Source organism: Nicotiana tomentosiformis, chromosome 1, assembly GCF_000390325.3.
Source record: "Nicotiana tomentosiformis chromosome 1, ASM39032v3, whole genome shotgun sequence".
Lineage (NCBI taxonomy): Eukaryota > Viridiplantae > Streptophyta > Magnoliopsida > Solanales > Solanaceae > Nicotiana > Nicotiana tomentosiformis.
Genome location: NC_090812.1, coordinates 927,480 through 944,287, shown reverse-complemented (window position 1 = coordinate 944,287; position 16,808 = coordinate 927,480). Strand labels below are relative to the sequence as shown.

The 16,808-nt window shown below is 33.7% G+C and overlaps 1 protein-coding gene across 2 annotated transcripts; it reads right to left on the bottom strand.

Moving 5' to 3' along the window:
- Nucleotides 1–8,882: 8,882 nt before the first annotated feature.
- On the bottom strand, nt 8,883–15,065 carry LOC104095408 (E3 ubiquitin-protein ligase BIG BROTHER). 2 transcript variants are annotated; one of them, XM_009601550.4, is made up of 8 exons: nt 14,830–15,065; nt 14,281–14,467; nt 13,670–13,901; nt 13,237–13,271; nt 12,505–12,549; nt 10,711–10,838; nt 9,441–9,549; nt 8,883–9,348 (listed from the first exon to the last, which is right to left on the bottom strand). In XM_009601550.4, exons 2-8 carry the CDS (start codon nt 14,425–14,427, stop codon nt 9,307–9,309), a joined length of 738 nt encoding a protein of 245 aa, XP_009599845.1. In that variant the 5' UTR covers nt 14,428–14,467; nt 14,830–15,065; the 3' UTR covers nt 8,883–9,306. The 2 variants fall into 2 exon arrangements, with proteins under 2 accessions (XP_009599845.1, XP_009599844.1); XM_009601549.4 differs by having other exon boundaries at nt 14,281–14,452.
- Between the last annotated feature and the right edge of the window lie 1,743 nt (nt 15,066–16,808).

Genomic DNA, 16,808 nt, shown 5'->3' with positions numbered 1-16,808 from the left:
AGTCATTTTCTCCGATCTATCTATATTATATTAAAAGTACAAAGGCTCTTAGCGAAATGTCGTTCGTCTTTTTTACCCCTTTAAAATAAGTTTCACACTAGACAAAATAATCATTTAATTATCTTCCTATATATAGTATTAATCATTCAATTTATTTTTTTAATATTTAGAAATACTCATTTAATTACTTTCCTATTTAGAACCTTGATTTAGAAAAGCGAAAAACACATTTCTAAAATTTCTACCATAAATAAATGAGAAAAGTACGTTTTAGAGAAGGAACTAAAATGTCTTCGGTTCCTAAAATCTTATGTTAATTAAAAGAAAATATATATTTCAAGAAGGAATCAAATTATTTTAAATTTTAATTTTTTTCTATACATAAATAAAAAAGGACAATATTAAAAGGAAACTCTTAACTACTTTTGTTATGGGTAATTTTTCGGCAACTTTGTCAAACAAAAACGTAGAATCCTTTTTTCCTTCTTTTTTTTAACTTTTCTATTTACATGTTAAATTTCAAAATGTTATATTTTTACTTTGATCTATCTATACTATATTAAAAGCACGAAGTTGCTTAGCGAAATGTCGTTCGTCTTTTTTGCCCTTCTAAAACAGAGTTCACACTAGACAAAATAGTCATTTAGTTATTTTCCTAATATCTAGGAATATTCATTAATTTATTTTCCTAATATATAGGGATAGTCATTTAATTTTTTTCTAATCATAAATTCTTTCATTTTTCAAACTCTATAGGCAAACACTTCCATAAAAGAGCTATCATTCCACGTTTTGGTTTCCATGTCTTTCTTTGAATATAAACAATTTATATTTATTCATGCTCGGATTGACTTTTAAATCATGATAGGAATTACTTTCTGAGTTGTATTTAACTCTCGGATATTTGACCAACTAGAAATATAAACTACTTAGTAACTCTGGTTGTTACTAATCATGAAGATCAGTTAGAAAGAATATGCAAAGCATCGCAAAGAAGAAAGAAAAGTAAAAAAACCATTAATATTTGTCTTATTATTTTTTGGTAGTTTATTTTGTTGACCAGCTTAAAGTTTTCTTTTGCTTAAAGTCTGGCAATACTCTTTTTTAGGCGGATCCATTACAGACAACATATATAATAAAGGAGCCATGATATGATAATTAACTAGCCATAAAATCTGCAATTGTAACCACGTTAGGGATCTTGTGAAGAAAATTTGATAACATTCTAAAATCAAGCAATGACCGGTCTCGTCAAAACATACACACAAGTATTTTTTGTTGACAATGATTTGAATTTTATATATAATGCAGTTTTTATTTGATCTTGATCTTAAAATCTTCTACACTAACTTCTCAATTATTTTCTCTTAACATATCTTTTTCTATTTCAAGTTTTAGATTTGAAGGATTTTAAATTTGAGTTAAGTTACAGATTTTGTACAGGTTGTTTGGACCATTGCATTTCATAAAAAGAATTAGTTAGAAATTCAATCTATGTCTACTTAGTTCACTATTATTTTTTCTTACGTTTGATAATTAACAATACTAATTTATTGCGAACTTAAATTGCTTACTTTAAAATAATTATCAACATTTAATTTTCTCCCTAATTTTGAGGAGTTTTAAATCAACTTAGATTTTATGTGTATATATATTTTCCTTATTTTAATTGTATTGCATCTAAACTATAATGCTTTTCTTATTGCATTGGTAAACTTAAGTCCTATTTCACGTACAACTCTTATTTCAAGAGTTACAAAGCATATAAAAAGAAAGGAGAAGAGAATAAAGATGAATAGTAAACTCATATTTCACGTAGGTAAAAAGTTAAAATATTTAATATTTTAAAATCTATTTAGATTTTACCACTTTAATTGCAATAAGCCAATAAACACACAAAATTGAACGCTAACTTAAATAGTTAGGCTTACACAAGTTGCCTTACATATATAAAATCAATTGAAATGATAGAATAACCATTAAATACTACTTACTCCTTCCGTCTCAAATTATATGTCGTATTTCTCTTTTACACGCCCCTTAAGAAATATTAATTATGAGTAATTTTTGACTATTTTACCCCTATTTTGAATATTTACTCTATTTATGTGATATCTTCATTTTCAAGAACAATTACTATTAATGATAAAATTAGAAAAATATTATTTATTTTGCTTTGAACTTATAAAATGATAAATAATTTGATACAATTATTTTTAGAAATCATGACAGATAATATGAGACAGAAGAAGTAACACTTATATGATTAGATAAGGAAAATATATATATATATATATATATATATATATATATATATATATAAACGTTGTAGTTATGTATGTAATAAAGGAGTCCTAAAATAAAAGCACACTCATGTACAAATTAAAATAGGGAATTGTCGCATATATATACCGAACAACCATTATTTTAAAAAACTTATTCTTTTTTAATTGTTCTTTTATGATAACTCAAAACAAAAATCAGTTTAAAATGTATGTAATTTTTTTTTAAAAATTATACAGATTAACACAAGGTACACGCGCAACGCGCGTACCCTAAAAATTAGTTTGTATACTAGTACCAGAAAATTCAAGGGATTAGGGATAAGATGGGATTGCTTAGTAAAAAAATAATGATCTTTGAACCAAAAAAGAAAAATAATAGGAGTAGTCTTTTCATCGACCTCTCTCGTCCTTCTTTATTTTTTTCACTTTTATTATGCAGAAGGGGAGGGAAAAGGAAATAGGGAGATTACAAGGAGGGAGAATTGAGTTTTCATTTGCTAATAATTATTCCCCATCGTCAATTTATGTTCGACTCGAGCAAAGAGTTTAACCAAAAATGAAAAAAAATTGAAATTTGTGGTCTACACAAGTCATACATATTTGTGTGGCTATAAATCTCACTAAAGGTAAAATATAAAATTTAAAGTTAAATTATTTTTAGTTAAAGAAGTATAATATTCTTTTTACACTAAATATAAAGGAAAGAGTGTCACGTAAATTAGGACGGACAGTGTAATATCTACCATGTATAGAAGTGTAATCCTTATTTCATCATAACCACTCTCCACGTCAAAGAGTTTAAGTATTCCACGTAAATCCTTTTTGATACTCTTACACAATGGATCGTTTAGAATCCTCACGTTAAATCTTGATCTTCATATCCTCAAAACGTTAAAGGTTGACTGTTTTGAATGAATTGATCTCCTTCGTATTATCTAATGTTGTTTTAACTCCTTTCAAGGCCTTGTTGTGGTATTAACGAAACAACTCTTATTGGTTGTATCTAATCCTAGTTAACAGCAAAAAATATTTGCCTATTTCCCTAAGACAATTAAACTATTAAAACAACTACGTAACTTAATTAAGTGGAAGCCATTAGCCATTTCATGATTTTGATGTTCTCAAGAATGCACGAGTGTGTAGTCTTTGGAAAAGAGAGTCATTTAGGTCTCCAAGACTACACGTTCAAGATCTAGATCTCTTGCCTTCAAATTTGGAAATCCTAGGAACTCCAAATCAATACAGCCTTTTGTTTGTTTATTTTTGTATTTGTGTGTCATATTAAAATAACCAAATTGATTTCCTTTTTTTTTTTTTGAAACTCGGTAAATCCTAACTGAGCACACGAGAAATGTAAATCGCACTAGACAAGTCCGGTGTGACGAGCTCTGATTGAGAAGGCTACCGACGAAGAAAATTGTTCCCAAATCTTTCGGGTGAAAAACCAGCCAACCAACGAAATTAGCCAATCCTTGCGTGCAATTCTTGTTTTAATGCAGTACAAATCTACGAATTATTTAAGAAACGTTAAATGTCCAAAAACAAATGTTTGACGCTTGTTTGTTCTGTGGTCCATTTCTTGTAACTTGTAGACAGTACTGAATGACTTTTTACTATACTAGTCTGCATTTCATTTTTCTTGGAAAATTAAAATAATTGTCTCGAAATCAATGTGTTGCTGTTTTGACCTTTGACAAAAGAATTTTTAGTGCATTACCAATGAAACCTATTCTTTTTATTCCCTAGCAATTTAAATACTCTTTCCAATGAGAGGTAAATGTTATCTTCAATCAATTTAGACTGCACGAAATAACACGTCTACCAACTCCGGTCACGGAGTGAAGCTCATGATACGTATTGTTCATTTTGAACATAGGCTTGTGTGAATTTTTCTTTTGAATTGCGTTACATTGAACCCTAAAAGGACATGTACCATATGAACTTTTGTCGTGCCTTATAAAACTATTTATTTTTCACTATCATTCCAATATGAGATTTGCCTAAGGTGACATGTGCACTCTCAGTTATACTTGATCCGCCCTCATCGACCCGCTCTCCGTCACGAGCATCACAACTCATTTTGGCTCATTGTTTTCGAATCGTGCAACCCATGTTATGATCCTATCAGTGAGGAAATGATCTCCTATTATCACTTATAATTTCTACAAAGAAAATCACTAACAAAAAATTCCTATGTTATTTTCTTACTAACCTTCTGTAAAAGGTGCATATACTATGCAAACTAGATGAGGTCCCCTAAGCAACCAGTTCCTAAACTGACTAATATTGAGACCACTTTTTAAGGGTAAACATGTAAACTGTACAGACAAAAAGAAAAGGGAAAACCTTTTTTTTGTTTTTTTATTACACCAGTTCTTTTCACCCCTAATTAGTTCCTTTGAATGAAAACCTATTCATTATTATAATTTCTTTACTCTTATAAAAAAGAAGGCTGAAGGAAAAGAAAAAAACAAAAACACAAACAAGAAAAGGGAAAAAGAAAACTCTAGATTGAGAGTCCATTATCTAATACAATAGCAAAACCAAAACGAAACATGAAAAACATCTAACAACTCATCTTAAAGCGACATGTTTTAGAAGGTCACTTTTAATAATGGTGGAATGGTTTACTGTGAAATGCATTCTTGTAACTTTTCATATGTCTTATTTAACCAATTATATAATTAATTAATTATTAAATTAACATTAATTCTTATCCAAGAAAAAGTGAAAAAAATATATAATATTATGATGAGGGTTTTAGCTGCCATTGGAGGAAACAGCGGCAACAAAGGATCAGAGGCATGCACTTTGTGATTCTGGTCAAATGAAAGGGACTGATCAATGGCTTCTTAATCATAATGCATACTTAAATGAAAATAGAAAAAATAAAATGTTAAAATTGCAAACAAAAATAGAAAAAAGAAGATAAAAAGAGATAACAAAGTGTAGCAATGATTGGAAGTCACTATTCACATACATAAATGATGTCATGCAATATATTGCAATCCTCATTTGCATTACTTTCCTTATTTGCATTACTTTCACGAAAGTGATGTTACTCTTTGTTACTGACTTACTGGATTCAATATGTGCTCTCCTCCAATTCTTCTTGTGCCACCAGGGCCCCACCCACCAAAATTTTCTACTCTTTAATTTTGGTTTTTAATTTTTTTAAACACTTAACATTGTTTTGTTTAATCATATAATATTCGAAATTTACTAGCTTGGCTAGTTTTAAAGACGTCGTGACCTTCTTTCTTGCTGAAGGTGCAAGTTAAAGTTGAATTATGAGACCAAATAAACCAATGAAAACCCATTTCTCCCTCTATAAATTTCTAGTTTAAGTTCAAAACGATTTGCTTTACCACTACAAATTTTGGTAAACGCCTAAACAGTTCGTGATAGAATGGACATTTGGCATAGCTCAATCCCAAAAGTTAGCTTATGAAGTGAGAATTGCTCAAGATCATATAAGGAGAACACAGACATAAAATGCCCTCCGATATGGGACAACTCAACAGTTAGTTAAATAAGAATCAAAAAAATAATGAAAACGCAAGTAGTCCTCGACCGATCAATATTTTAATGGCGGTCAGCCATTTCTACCTTAATTAAATCACGTCTGTTAATTAATTACCCAAAATGGTCGTACCTTCATAGCGCGGATCATGTGCACGTTAGTTGATACTACTACAACAGTTACGCTTCAATCTCCAGAATCCTGAATCCGCTATATATTAATCTTTCACTATGTTTATCGCTCTATTTAAGTCGGTCTCTGTCCAATATCGTAAAATTTTTAGCTTTTTGGGTACTAGAAGTTCTTGTCTCTGTAAGAATAAAAAACTCCTAATTGGACTAGAAATAAATGTAATATCATAATGTGAACGTAGTTGATATGAAGCAATATTACGAAAAATAAAAAAATAGAGCAACTCGCAGAAACTCAAGTTCTATTAATATTCGTTCCACAAACTCCTGTAAGGGGTTGGAATACATAGAGCAACAGGGCACAATGGGGCACATAGAAGACAGTGTAGGGCTTCTGAAGAAGAAATGGACTGATTGGATAGTCCTAACCACATTCTACGTGTCCCAAATTTTGCTCTAATTATTTTTCGCTGGAAAGTTCGAGCCTATGCGACTTGTTTACGAAGGAGTGCGGTGATATAAATGAGATCTCTATACTCTTAATCGCATGTCTCATATTCAAGCTAGAAAATGGTAAATGTATCCATGATAGTACGGAGCACATTTCCTTTAATGGGTTTATTTTGTGACACAACACGTCAGATTAATTAAATGGGTTCTGAATATTAGATGGTTAAAAAAAAGTAAAAAAGAAAAAGATTGTGCGAATTACATCAAGGTGGAGGAAGAAGGGGAAAGAGAAAAAGAGGGTTGTAAGTGAACAAGAATATAAGGAGAAGAAGAGGACAACTGATCAAACAAACATGCCTAATCTTTCACTAAGAGAACAATACGTGGTCAATAAATATACGGACATAATCACACACAGACAAAAAGAACATTGTTGTCATTGGACAAACTGACTTCAAACCTTTTTCTAATCCTGTTTGAAAAGATGGACGAAATATTATGAGTTATACTGTAGCATTCGGTGATCTACGGGTCACTTAATCGAACTATGGAAGTAGCTATTAATATCTATATTATGGCATATTGTTTCCGTTACATTCCTAACAATGCGGTTCTTTCCTGGACTTTGCATAAATGTTGGATACTTTGTACACTGGACTGTCTTTACACGGTAGCGCTATATTTCTGCGAATGAATTCTAATATCTCAACTTTTGAATGTCCTAACTTTTAAAGCTACCACAAAAAAGAAATTATGATTGGTTGTTTAATAAACAAAATTATGATTGAAAAGAAAAGTGCCTCACTGGATATATTCTTATTCTTGAAGGTACTAGGCTGTGATGGGAGACTGAAGTGTGTGTGCAATGTGAGATAAAGTGACCAAATAATAAGACCACTTTTTTTTTTCTTTTTTAAATTTAAGGACAAAAAGAGTCTGCCAAAATGAAAGGCTCAACAAGTAGATGGATGGGGAGAGGATGGCAACTGTCTTTATCTTCCCGACAGTTTAGAGTGGTAAAAATAGACCTCTCAATGAACACAGGTGCTGAACTGAAAGAGACAACTTCTTTTTCTTTAGGTCTTAATTAAGTTCATTACTACTTTGATAACTATTGTAATTAATTTTATCTTTAGGAGCTTGCAGCAATAATCATCTTGAAAATATATCAACCAAAACCAAAAAGGCATTAGTCAATTGTTGCCGGACAAATTAAAGCCAAAGGATAGATTGAGTAATTTGTTAATCAGTTTCTTGTTAAGGAAAAGATCTCATATGTTCATTTACAATTTGAATTTTTAAAAAATGACCCTATAAATTTTTTATATGTTTTATTTACAGCTCTCTTAAATTAATTTTTATCCACCTCTTTTAAAAATCATATAGCTATAAAATATTTGTAACAAACTTCAAAATCAAATCTCCTGTGTCTGTCCCAATGGTGCCGAACCCAAAATTTAGACATCATGGTTTCTGACTTCTGTGTTGACAATATTTAAATTCTGAAATATATATTTAATTCTCTCTATAATTGTTTTTTTACGCTGACACCCGTTTGTGGGTTTGTATGTGTTTGTGTACATAAAACTTTTGCCAAATCTGCAGAAACGACCCTGCATCTACCACCTCTTGTATTAACATGGATATCAATATTCTAGTTTACTGATCATCGCTTTTAATTTTTTTTTTTATTTACCATCAAAACTGTGCTCAAGTTTTACGCTGGTTGATGATATAAATAAGTATAATTCACTTGGACCTAGATTTCCTACTATCTCTAGAACCTTAATTACAAGAACTTGACAAAAACAAATGTACAACATCTCTCTCTATTTCCCACCCGAAGCCTAATGTGCAGTGGTATTAGGTAAATGAAGCTAACATGCACTGACACAATCCTTGTGAAGAAAAATCCCGGAAATCCTGCACGAAAAGGACATACTACTATTCACTCAAATAAATTGCCTAAATATGTTTGGTTGAAGCCACAGGGATGGTTAAGGAGAGAAAAACTAGTTGGTTTACTTACTTCATTTAAGTTAAAGTTTTGATGATTTTCTTCTAATTATTTGATAGTACTGTTCAAATTGAAGAGTGATATATTTTCTCCTTTGCATATACGTAGTTCCAATGAGAAATTTGACCCTTAACAGTTAACCCTACTAACATTTAATTTTTACTCCTTCAATCCCTACTATTTAAACCCAACACACATTGTGTAAAAGGGCTTGGCAGGTGGCTAGATTTGGAACAGAACTTGTAAAAAATTTCATGTACTTAAGAGAAAGCTAATTCACTTGAATTCGACCCATCCCCCTTATTTACTTTCTGGGCCACTGCAACTTGATAAGAACAGTAGCGGATGTAGTTCTTCAGCAACAGTCAACAGGTTCATCCGTGCCCTATATATATATATATATATATATATATATATATATATATATATGTGTGTGTGTGTGTGTGTGTGTGTGTGTGTGTTACAATCAACCAGAATTTTAATAAAAATTAAATCTTAAACCATAATTTAAAAGTACAAGGAGTTGCATCCGCCTGGATAAGAAAGTTGTTCAAAGCAACTTAACAATTGTAAAATTACACACAACACAATGGAGAAAGAATAGAGGAATTTAGTCAGGAGCTCGTTATATAGCTCAAAAAAAGAAAAGGAAGAAGAGTTCTATATTCAGACTTTCCCTAAAAAAAACATAAGGCTGTGAACATATAAGCGTCTATTTAATTACTTTTTCCTGCGTTTTAAGCACGATCTAAGAAAAGCGAATACAAGATTTGATGTTACTCTATGTTAGTGGGCAGTGGAAGAAGATAGTAAAGCCATTGAACCAAATCTGCAGTAAATCCGTTGAAGCAAATCTGCTAAAACTGAACCCTGTATGGACCATTTTATAACTCAATGCCTTTATTCTTCAAGGAGTACCTCTTTGTTGCAAATGGGGCATGTCTGACAAATCGAAGTGAGTTTAGTGTTAGATTTCATAGAATGCAATGCAAACTTCTGATACATAGAGGCCAGAATAGTTATTACTTTCATACCTTATTGATGCTTAGCCATTTGGAGCCGCATTCGGTGTGGTACATGTGCTTGCATGGCAAATTTATCTGTCGATCCCCTCGTCTGTACCTCATTTGACAGATGACACATCTAGCTTGCATGCAAAAAAGATCATTTAATCTTTGAGGTGAAAGATAAAGGATTCATCAACCAAAAAAGATGAAGATAAGAACTCTAACATATGATCAGCAGAAAATTTATGAAGGTAACATAACATCCTTTGACTAAGAATTTATGGAGCAACTGAAATCCATGTAAGATGTGCCCCCCTAGTGATCACAAAACTGAATATTTTTACACAAGTACTGAGGTTAAATGGGAATTTTGAGGCATGGTTATACTAAAAAATCCCAAGTAGAGCCATCTGTTTTGGCACAAAATAGGCACTAAGCTAGGCGGATTAAGTTACCAAATAACTTAAAATTTGAATTTCCTAGTCAAACACGTTTGTTGTGCTCTATCGTTAATCCATCAAGTGATAATCTTCCCAGATGCCAGACTAGTTTCTGAGGTTCAAGTGGACCTACTTTCTGTGGCGCACACAAACAATTGAAGCAACAAAACAAACCTGCAAAGCTATGCAATTAAAATGACATCATTTCTCCCAAACTTTTCCCTTCATTGTTTTTTGGAGTTCTCCTTTGTATACTCTTTTTTAACATTTGGAGGATTGGGGGCGAAGTGGAAGGCAGATTATTAATCAAGGATGAGCTCAAAAGTATTAAAAAGGGCAGCCCGGTTAACAAAGCATCCCGTGTTCACGCAGGGTCCGGAGAGAAGGGCCGCACCCTAAGGGAGTGTGATGTAGGTAGCCTACCCTGATGCAAGCATCAATGACTGATTCCGCGGCTCGAACCCGTGACTTATAGGTCACACGGAGACAATTTGACCGTTGCTCCAAGGCTCCCCTTCTCAAAATTTTACTTGAATAAATTCAATCCCTCACTTAGATACAGTTTTGCTGTGTTATGTAAGGGAAAATATAGGAGGAAAACAAAATCTTAGCTCAAGCCCCAAACAATTATCTTATATCAATGCTTTACAGCAGTTAAAAACTATCTACTCTGTGTGCCAGTACTGCTAGCCATCTCTCTTGAGACGGCAAGGAAGTAATGATCTTTTTGAATATGTAGCTAAAATAAGATGTTAGATTTGATGAAAGCATTCAATATACAGTGAAAGGTTACTATAGAAAGGAAAATTTCACCTTTTACGATCAATGGTCCAAAAAGGTGCCGGTGTAAAACTTACCTCTCTTCTGATTTTTTCCTGGAAAAGATGCTGTTAGACTTGTATTTGGTTGTTGGAAGTAAATTAATAAGCTCCTCGGGAAGCCCTCGACTTTGAGTTCCAACTGTTTCGCCTAAATCAAGCAACTCCTGCAACAGTAAAGCAGAAATTTAGTATACTAATCTATGAAATTGGTTCAGCTATTCACAAGTAAAGATGATGCGACCAGTTATACAGCACACATCCTAAGAACAAGATAATGAACAAATATTATGATTTCAGTGCTCAAGGAGAAGGAGTTGGTAGAAATTTGCATGAATACTCATTAGTTTCACATAATGGGTGACTGAATAATGAGATCCATATTATCAACGAAGATCAAGAATTAAAAGATAAATTTTTAAGCCAATTAATATCAAAAGTATAATGCTGTACGTTGCACCTCAGACTACCATTCAGCAGCTTTCTTCAACCTTTGCAGCCATAGATTGCAAAAAACACAGATGTAATTTCAATATTGCGTTCAAGTATAAGATAGTACATTAAAGTCTAACATTTGTTATCAGGAAGAAGATTTTTTTTTCTTTTGTTGGATAAAATGAAGGTGTAGACATTCTGAAAGACGGGTATTGTTTTTGGATCAAATGAAGAAGTAGTCAGTCATAAAAAGTAGGAACTACCATTCCCATACTTATGGACTTTCAGCTGATGAACAAGTCATAACACGAAGATATATTAGTGTGGCTGCTGAATAGCTTTATTATGAGAATTAACAGCTCTTTTGTTCTGTGCATATCTCTTCTTTTCTGCAGGTCCTTTCTTCTCTCGGTCTCTCCCATCTGTTCCTTTACTTTTGTTTAGGGAAGGAGGAGTAGAGGATTTGCATTGTGCAAGCTAGTTATTAAGCTAGGCGATACCTCACTCTGTACACAACTTTATTTTACTATAAGAAAAAGAAAGCCACTGAAATTGAAAAGATTTTAAATGAAAAATTGGACAGACATGCAGAAGATAATTAAATGACAATATAAGGATATGGAAGATATTCCCATTATTCCTTTTTTTTCTGTCAATGTCTTCCATCCTAAGACAGACATTTAAGTAATTGAAAATATATCTTCAAAACGATAAGTACAACTAGTTTACAAGCAATCAGCACAACCATGAACAAGTGGTCCCTAAAATAACGCTGCAACCCATACCACAACCCATATCTGAAGCACCATAACACTCCTTCAGGAGCCGAAGAGGGCTGTGATAGTGCTCATTCTTAGAGGCGATCATCTTTAACTACACAACACCTGCAATAGGCGTAGGTTCACTTTATAGGTGCCAATCCCAACAACGGACAGCTTATCTTAGCATTTCAACTCTCGCTCTTTAAATGTGATCGGTAAATAGAACCTCTAGATAGAGGAATGAGTTTCAGAAACTCTATAATTTCAGATATTTAGTCAGCTTAAAAGATATGACTCGGTCGCTCCTAGAGGAAAAAGGTTTTCCCTGTAATTTGCCTTGGACTCTTGGATTAGCTTTATGCAAGTATGAGAGATAAAACTTTGACATCCTTCAATAATTTGACATTGTAAGACAGCGTCACAATATGGTAACTGCAGCTTTCTGTGTTATAAGCCTCCTCACTCCATCGAGCAGTTCTTATCAAATAAAAAATACAACTTGGACAGGGTATTCAAACGACTGTATAGATTAATTGTAAAACCCTACAATGAACTGCAAATCAAGCTCATCTGACAAACATGACCAAAGATAAAATTCAAACAAGTTAGAGGAGATGGGAGTAACAGGGTTATATACCTCATAGGTCATGTTGTCGGGGTCAATATCATCTTCCAAAATATCCTGCACATGTTACCAAAAGGAAATAAAGGTGATATTAGCACGCTACAAGTCAGTAGCATGTTAATCCAGTCACTCATAAACTAACTCAAGATGATGGCGACTATTACACTGCACACACTTTGAAGAACAAGAGAATCATGGATAGTACGATTTCAACTGCTTAATATTCCGATAGAAATTAGTGATATAGTTCATTATTAGAGTGGGTGAATTAGGAGATCCATATAGATATTGGTCTTCTAGCAAGGTTCCATTGTCTGTCTATTTTTCTTTTCTATATATTCTCAAGGTTCAAGAAGAAGGATGAGAGAAAGCAAAAGTCAAAGACAGATATTTTATGATGAGAAACACTGCCTCCGTCTTTTTGGTTGATGTAGTGGATTTATATCAGTAAATGCAGGGAAATGCACAACTTAACTTCATGTTTTCTACATAAGTGTTTAGTGCAACCAGTATGTATACAGGACATGATAAAGTTAACGGAACAACATCCTCTATTCTAAACAATCATTTTATCCAGCAGTTCAGAGAACTAGAGACAGGTTGTGAGAAATGACAAATAGCTAAGAATGGGCAGCATTTTAAACACAAATAAATAAATAAATTGAGTTATCAAAAATCCAAAAAGTTGCCAAAAGCACAATGAAAGAGTGGAGCAAACTCTTCTATTGGAAACAAGCAATATACCTGGTGGCTAGAATCATCTTGATGGGGTAGAACACCTGATGAATTGTGAAATATATGTTACACTCTGTAAAATCGCAGTATGTTATAAGTATTTAAATAACACATAACTTGCAGAAGTATCTGTTTATATGACATACTGAAACTTCAACAAAAAGTAATAGGGTCTACAAAATATCATTTACGGGTAAAAAGAAGGGTTATTTATGAAACTTGACCAGTGAGGCAAATGCATGGTCCTATGACCTATCTCACAAAGAGAAAGGAGAAAAAGTACAAAGAATTTTTAGTGCCGACTAAATGTGAAGGTAAAAAAACTACTATTAACGGCAAATTGACTAATTTTGCATCTAATGCCGCCAGTTGGGGAAAGAAAAACCTAAATGCATATACACTTTAAGTGTTAAATTTCCAGATAAAAGAGGTAGAGACTCACATTCCTCTGCGGCAGCATCCTCAGTGGAGACTGTATTTTCCTCGTATATTACATCAGTTGATACACCTTCGTCAACATTCATAGGAATAGGATACTCCCAAGGCCTCTCTGAGAGATCCGGTCTTGATACGTGGTGGTTGCTGCCCGTCTCATAAGAATGGTAAGAAGTACTCTCAAGATTGGAGTACCCATATTTACAATAACTCATATTCATACACCAGTATGCATTTTCCTGGACATAAGATTCCGAAATTTAATGTCAGCTTTCAAAATACTGCAATTTTTGAGATAAACTAACAAGAATGTATTAATTTCACACATTGTCACTAAACTTTACCCTTTGTTTACAGTAAAGTTTCAAACTTTCTTTTTGTCACAATAAAGTCAACAACAAATGGTTAGTCACACAGCCTAAGAGTTCATTAAAGGAAGTGAACATAAAACAGGCTATTATTTCCAGCACCAAAAGCCTAAATATGCATATTAGAGCCTATATATTGAATTGGGGGCTACTTCTACTGCGGCATTACTCCCTTGTCACAATTTATAAGCTGAAACAGTACAAAATCAACTGCTAGAAAGAAAGTTACTTATAAAGTTAAAAAATTTACCTGATCTTGAATGTGTAGAGGGTTATTATGATAATGCATAGGGGTGTGTGAAACACCATCCAAGAAGCCTGTGAAAGTCTCTGGAACATTGTAAGGAAACCCCATATTGTTCATGTAATGCATATCCATGTGTTGATCCCCACTCATTTTCTTCTAACTTTCCAATTTTGCACTGAAAAAAAAAACACTAAACAGAGATATAAACCAAAATACAAAAGCTCAATAAACACCAAGAATGCAGCAAACAGAATGTTAATAATGAGAGAAGTTAAGTGAAGAATAAACTACAAAAAGCTCCTTCATTTTCCCTCTTCACCCATTCTTGAAACAATGTACATACGGGAAGCCTTATTTTTCTAGATTTCTAGTGGTTCTTTTCCTTCCATTTTGAAAACTCAACAAGACAAGAAAACCCCAAGTAAAAATTATCTGATTTATTTTCCAATGGTAACTACAACAAATCAAAAAAAAAAAAAAAACACAAAAACACAGATGAAATGCAGAAGCAGAAAAAGGAGTGTGGATGAGTAGAGAACAGAGAAGGCTTACAGAGAGAGAAGGGAGCAAAGAGCAGTCACAAAATTGTAGTGAAAAATGGAAAGCGGAGTTTGTTGGATATATGAGCTGCTTTTTGTAAACAAAGACTATATAGATACATATAGATACAGTCCCCTCTTCTCTTCTCTCTTTTGTTTGTCTCTGTCTCTGTCTCTGTCTAATGTCAGTCTCTCTCTCTCTTGCACACGCAGAGGTACTGGCGCTTATGCCGGACTTGAGAGACACGCCATCTATATCTATGTATCCATTTAATAAATAACTATTAAACGATGCGACTACTCTTAAGTAATTTTACTAAGGCTAGTTTCGCCATTTAATACGAACTTGTGCTTTTACTGAGGCTAGTTTCTCTTTGGTAAGTCAAGATCTAGGAGATTCTAACTATTTGACCAAATATATATGACTCTTAGTTTAAATAATTAAATTTAAGTATTTATGGGTTAAACTTAATTAACAGTAATATTTCTAGATGTAGCTTTCGAGGGTGCGATGAACGTCAGATAGATTTGGTCGAATAATGATAACAATATGCAATAATTATTCCAAAAAGCATGAGCAATAATATAGCATTTAATAGCAATGAATAACAATAAATGACATTTAAGTAAATAGGAGGAATGATTCACCCAATAAATGATGAACTAGATGATTGTTCCTCCTGACAATGATGAGTGACAGACAAATCCTGAATGTTCAAGTTATTCTCGGATCTGATGGAAAAGTATGGAATAATATAGACAAGAATCATAGTAAAAATATGGTGTTTGTATCTTAGTAAGAGAGAGGGAGAATCTTTTTGTCAAAGTGTGTTCTTACAAATGAATATCACATGCCCCTATCATTGTCTCTTTTTTCTATTTATATGGAACATGCTTCTAAGAAACCCTAAAAGACCAAGTACAGAGAATATCCAATAGAATATTCTCTCTAATATCCTATCTTGAAAACTAGTCGTTACAGCTCTGCCGGACGTATTCGACCTCGACCTCGTCTCTTATTGACGCATTGACTACGGCCCTTGTTGACTCTTCGACCACAGCCTTCGCTGCTTCTTTGAGCCATTTCGACGAACGACGACTTGGGAACTCTCTTCTTAGTATTATCTTGGCGAGAATATTCTAATGCTAGATTTTGAACCATATAGTTATTCCCTCCGCTTATTATGGCCGCCCTCAGGCGGGCTTGATAAGCGGATTCTGTTCATTGTGGTCAAATCGGCTGGGCGGGCTGAACAGGTCGTGATGATTATGCGAACTGGTAACGAGGCCCTTTGTGAGCCGCAAACTTCGAACGCTTCATTTCAGCGTCGGTTTGTTGGAGTTTATGTTAGCCACGAATCAGGTTGACGTCACGATGTCATGCGCCATCATGACGCGTATTACTGATGCGCTACTTCGTTTTGCGTGGGACTCTTGATTGGACATGCCGCTTCGGTTCCGATGCCAGGTAATAATGTTCCGATTTCTCGATTCTGATGCCTGAATCCTTATAAATAGGGATGTGAGGGTGTAATTTCAAAGTTTATAAATTTCCTATATCGAAACTCTATATCCTCTTCCTCATTTTCCATTGTTGTGCATCTTTTCCCTCTGTTCCAGCGATTCTCATCATTTTTAATCCTCCGTTGTTAGGTATCTCTCTCTCTCTCTCTTTCTCTCTCTTTCGTTCAAAACATGCCTAACGTACCCTCTGAGTCTAACGAGGGAAGTAATGCAGTCCCTCTAGAAATAATGTTTCCCCCTCAGGTGGAGAGCGTTCCCACTGCCGTCGAGGACGGAAGCTTCCCTACGGCGGAGGAGATAGTTCCCCGTAACCCAATACCAAGTCTGATTTCTTAAAATTGCCAGAAGCCGAGCCCGGAACCTTTAAATCGGCGATGAAAGAGGATGATCTGTTGGAGCTTAAGAAGAAATACGGCCTTCCCAATCACGTCGAGTTGATCCCTCCCGGGTGGGATGCGGTACAGGTCC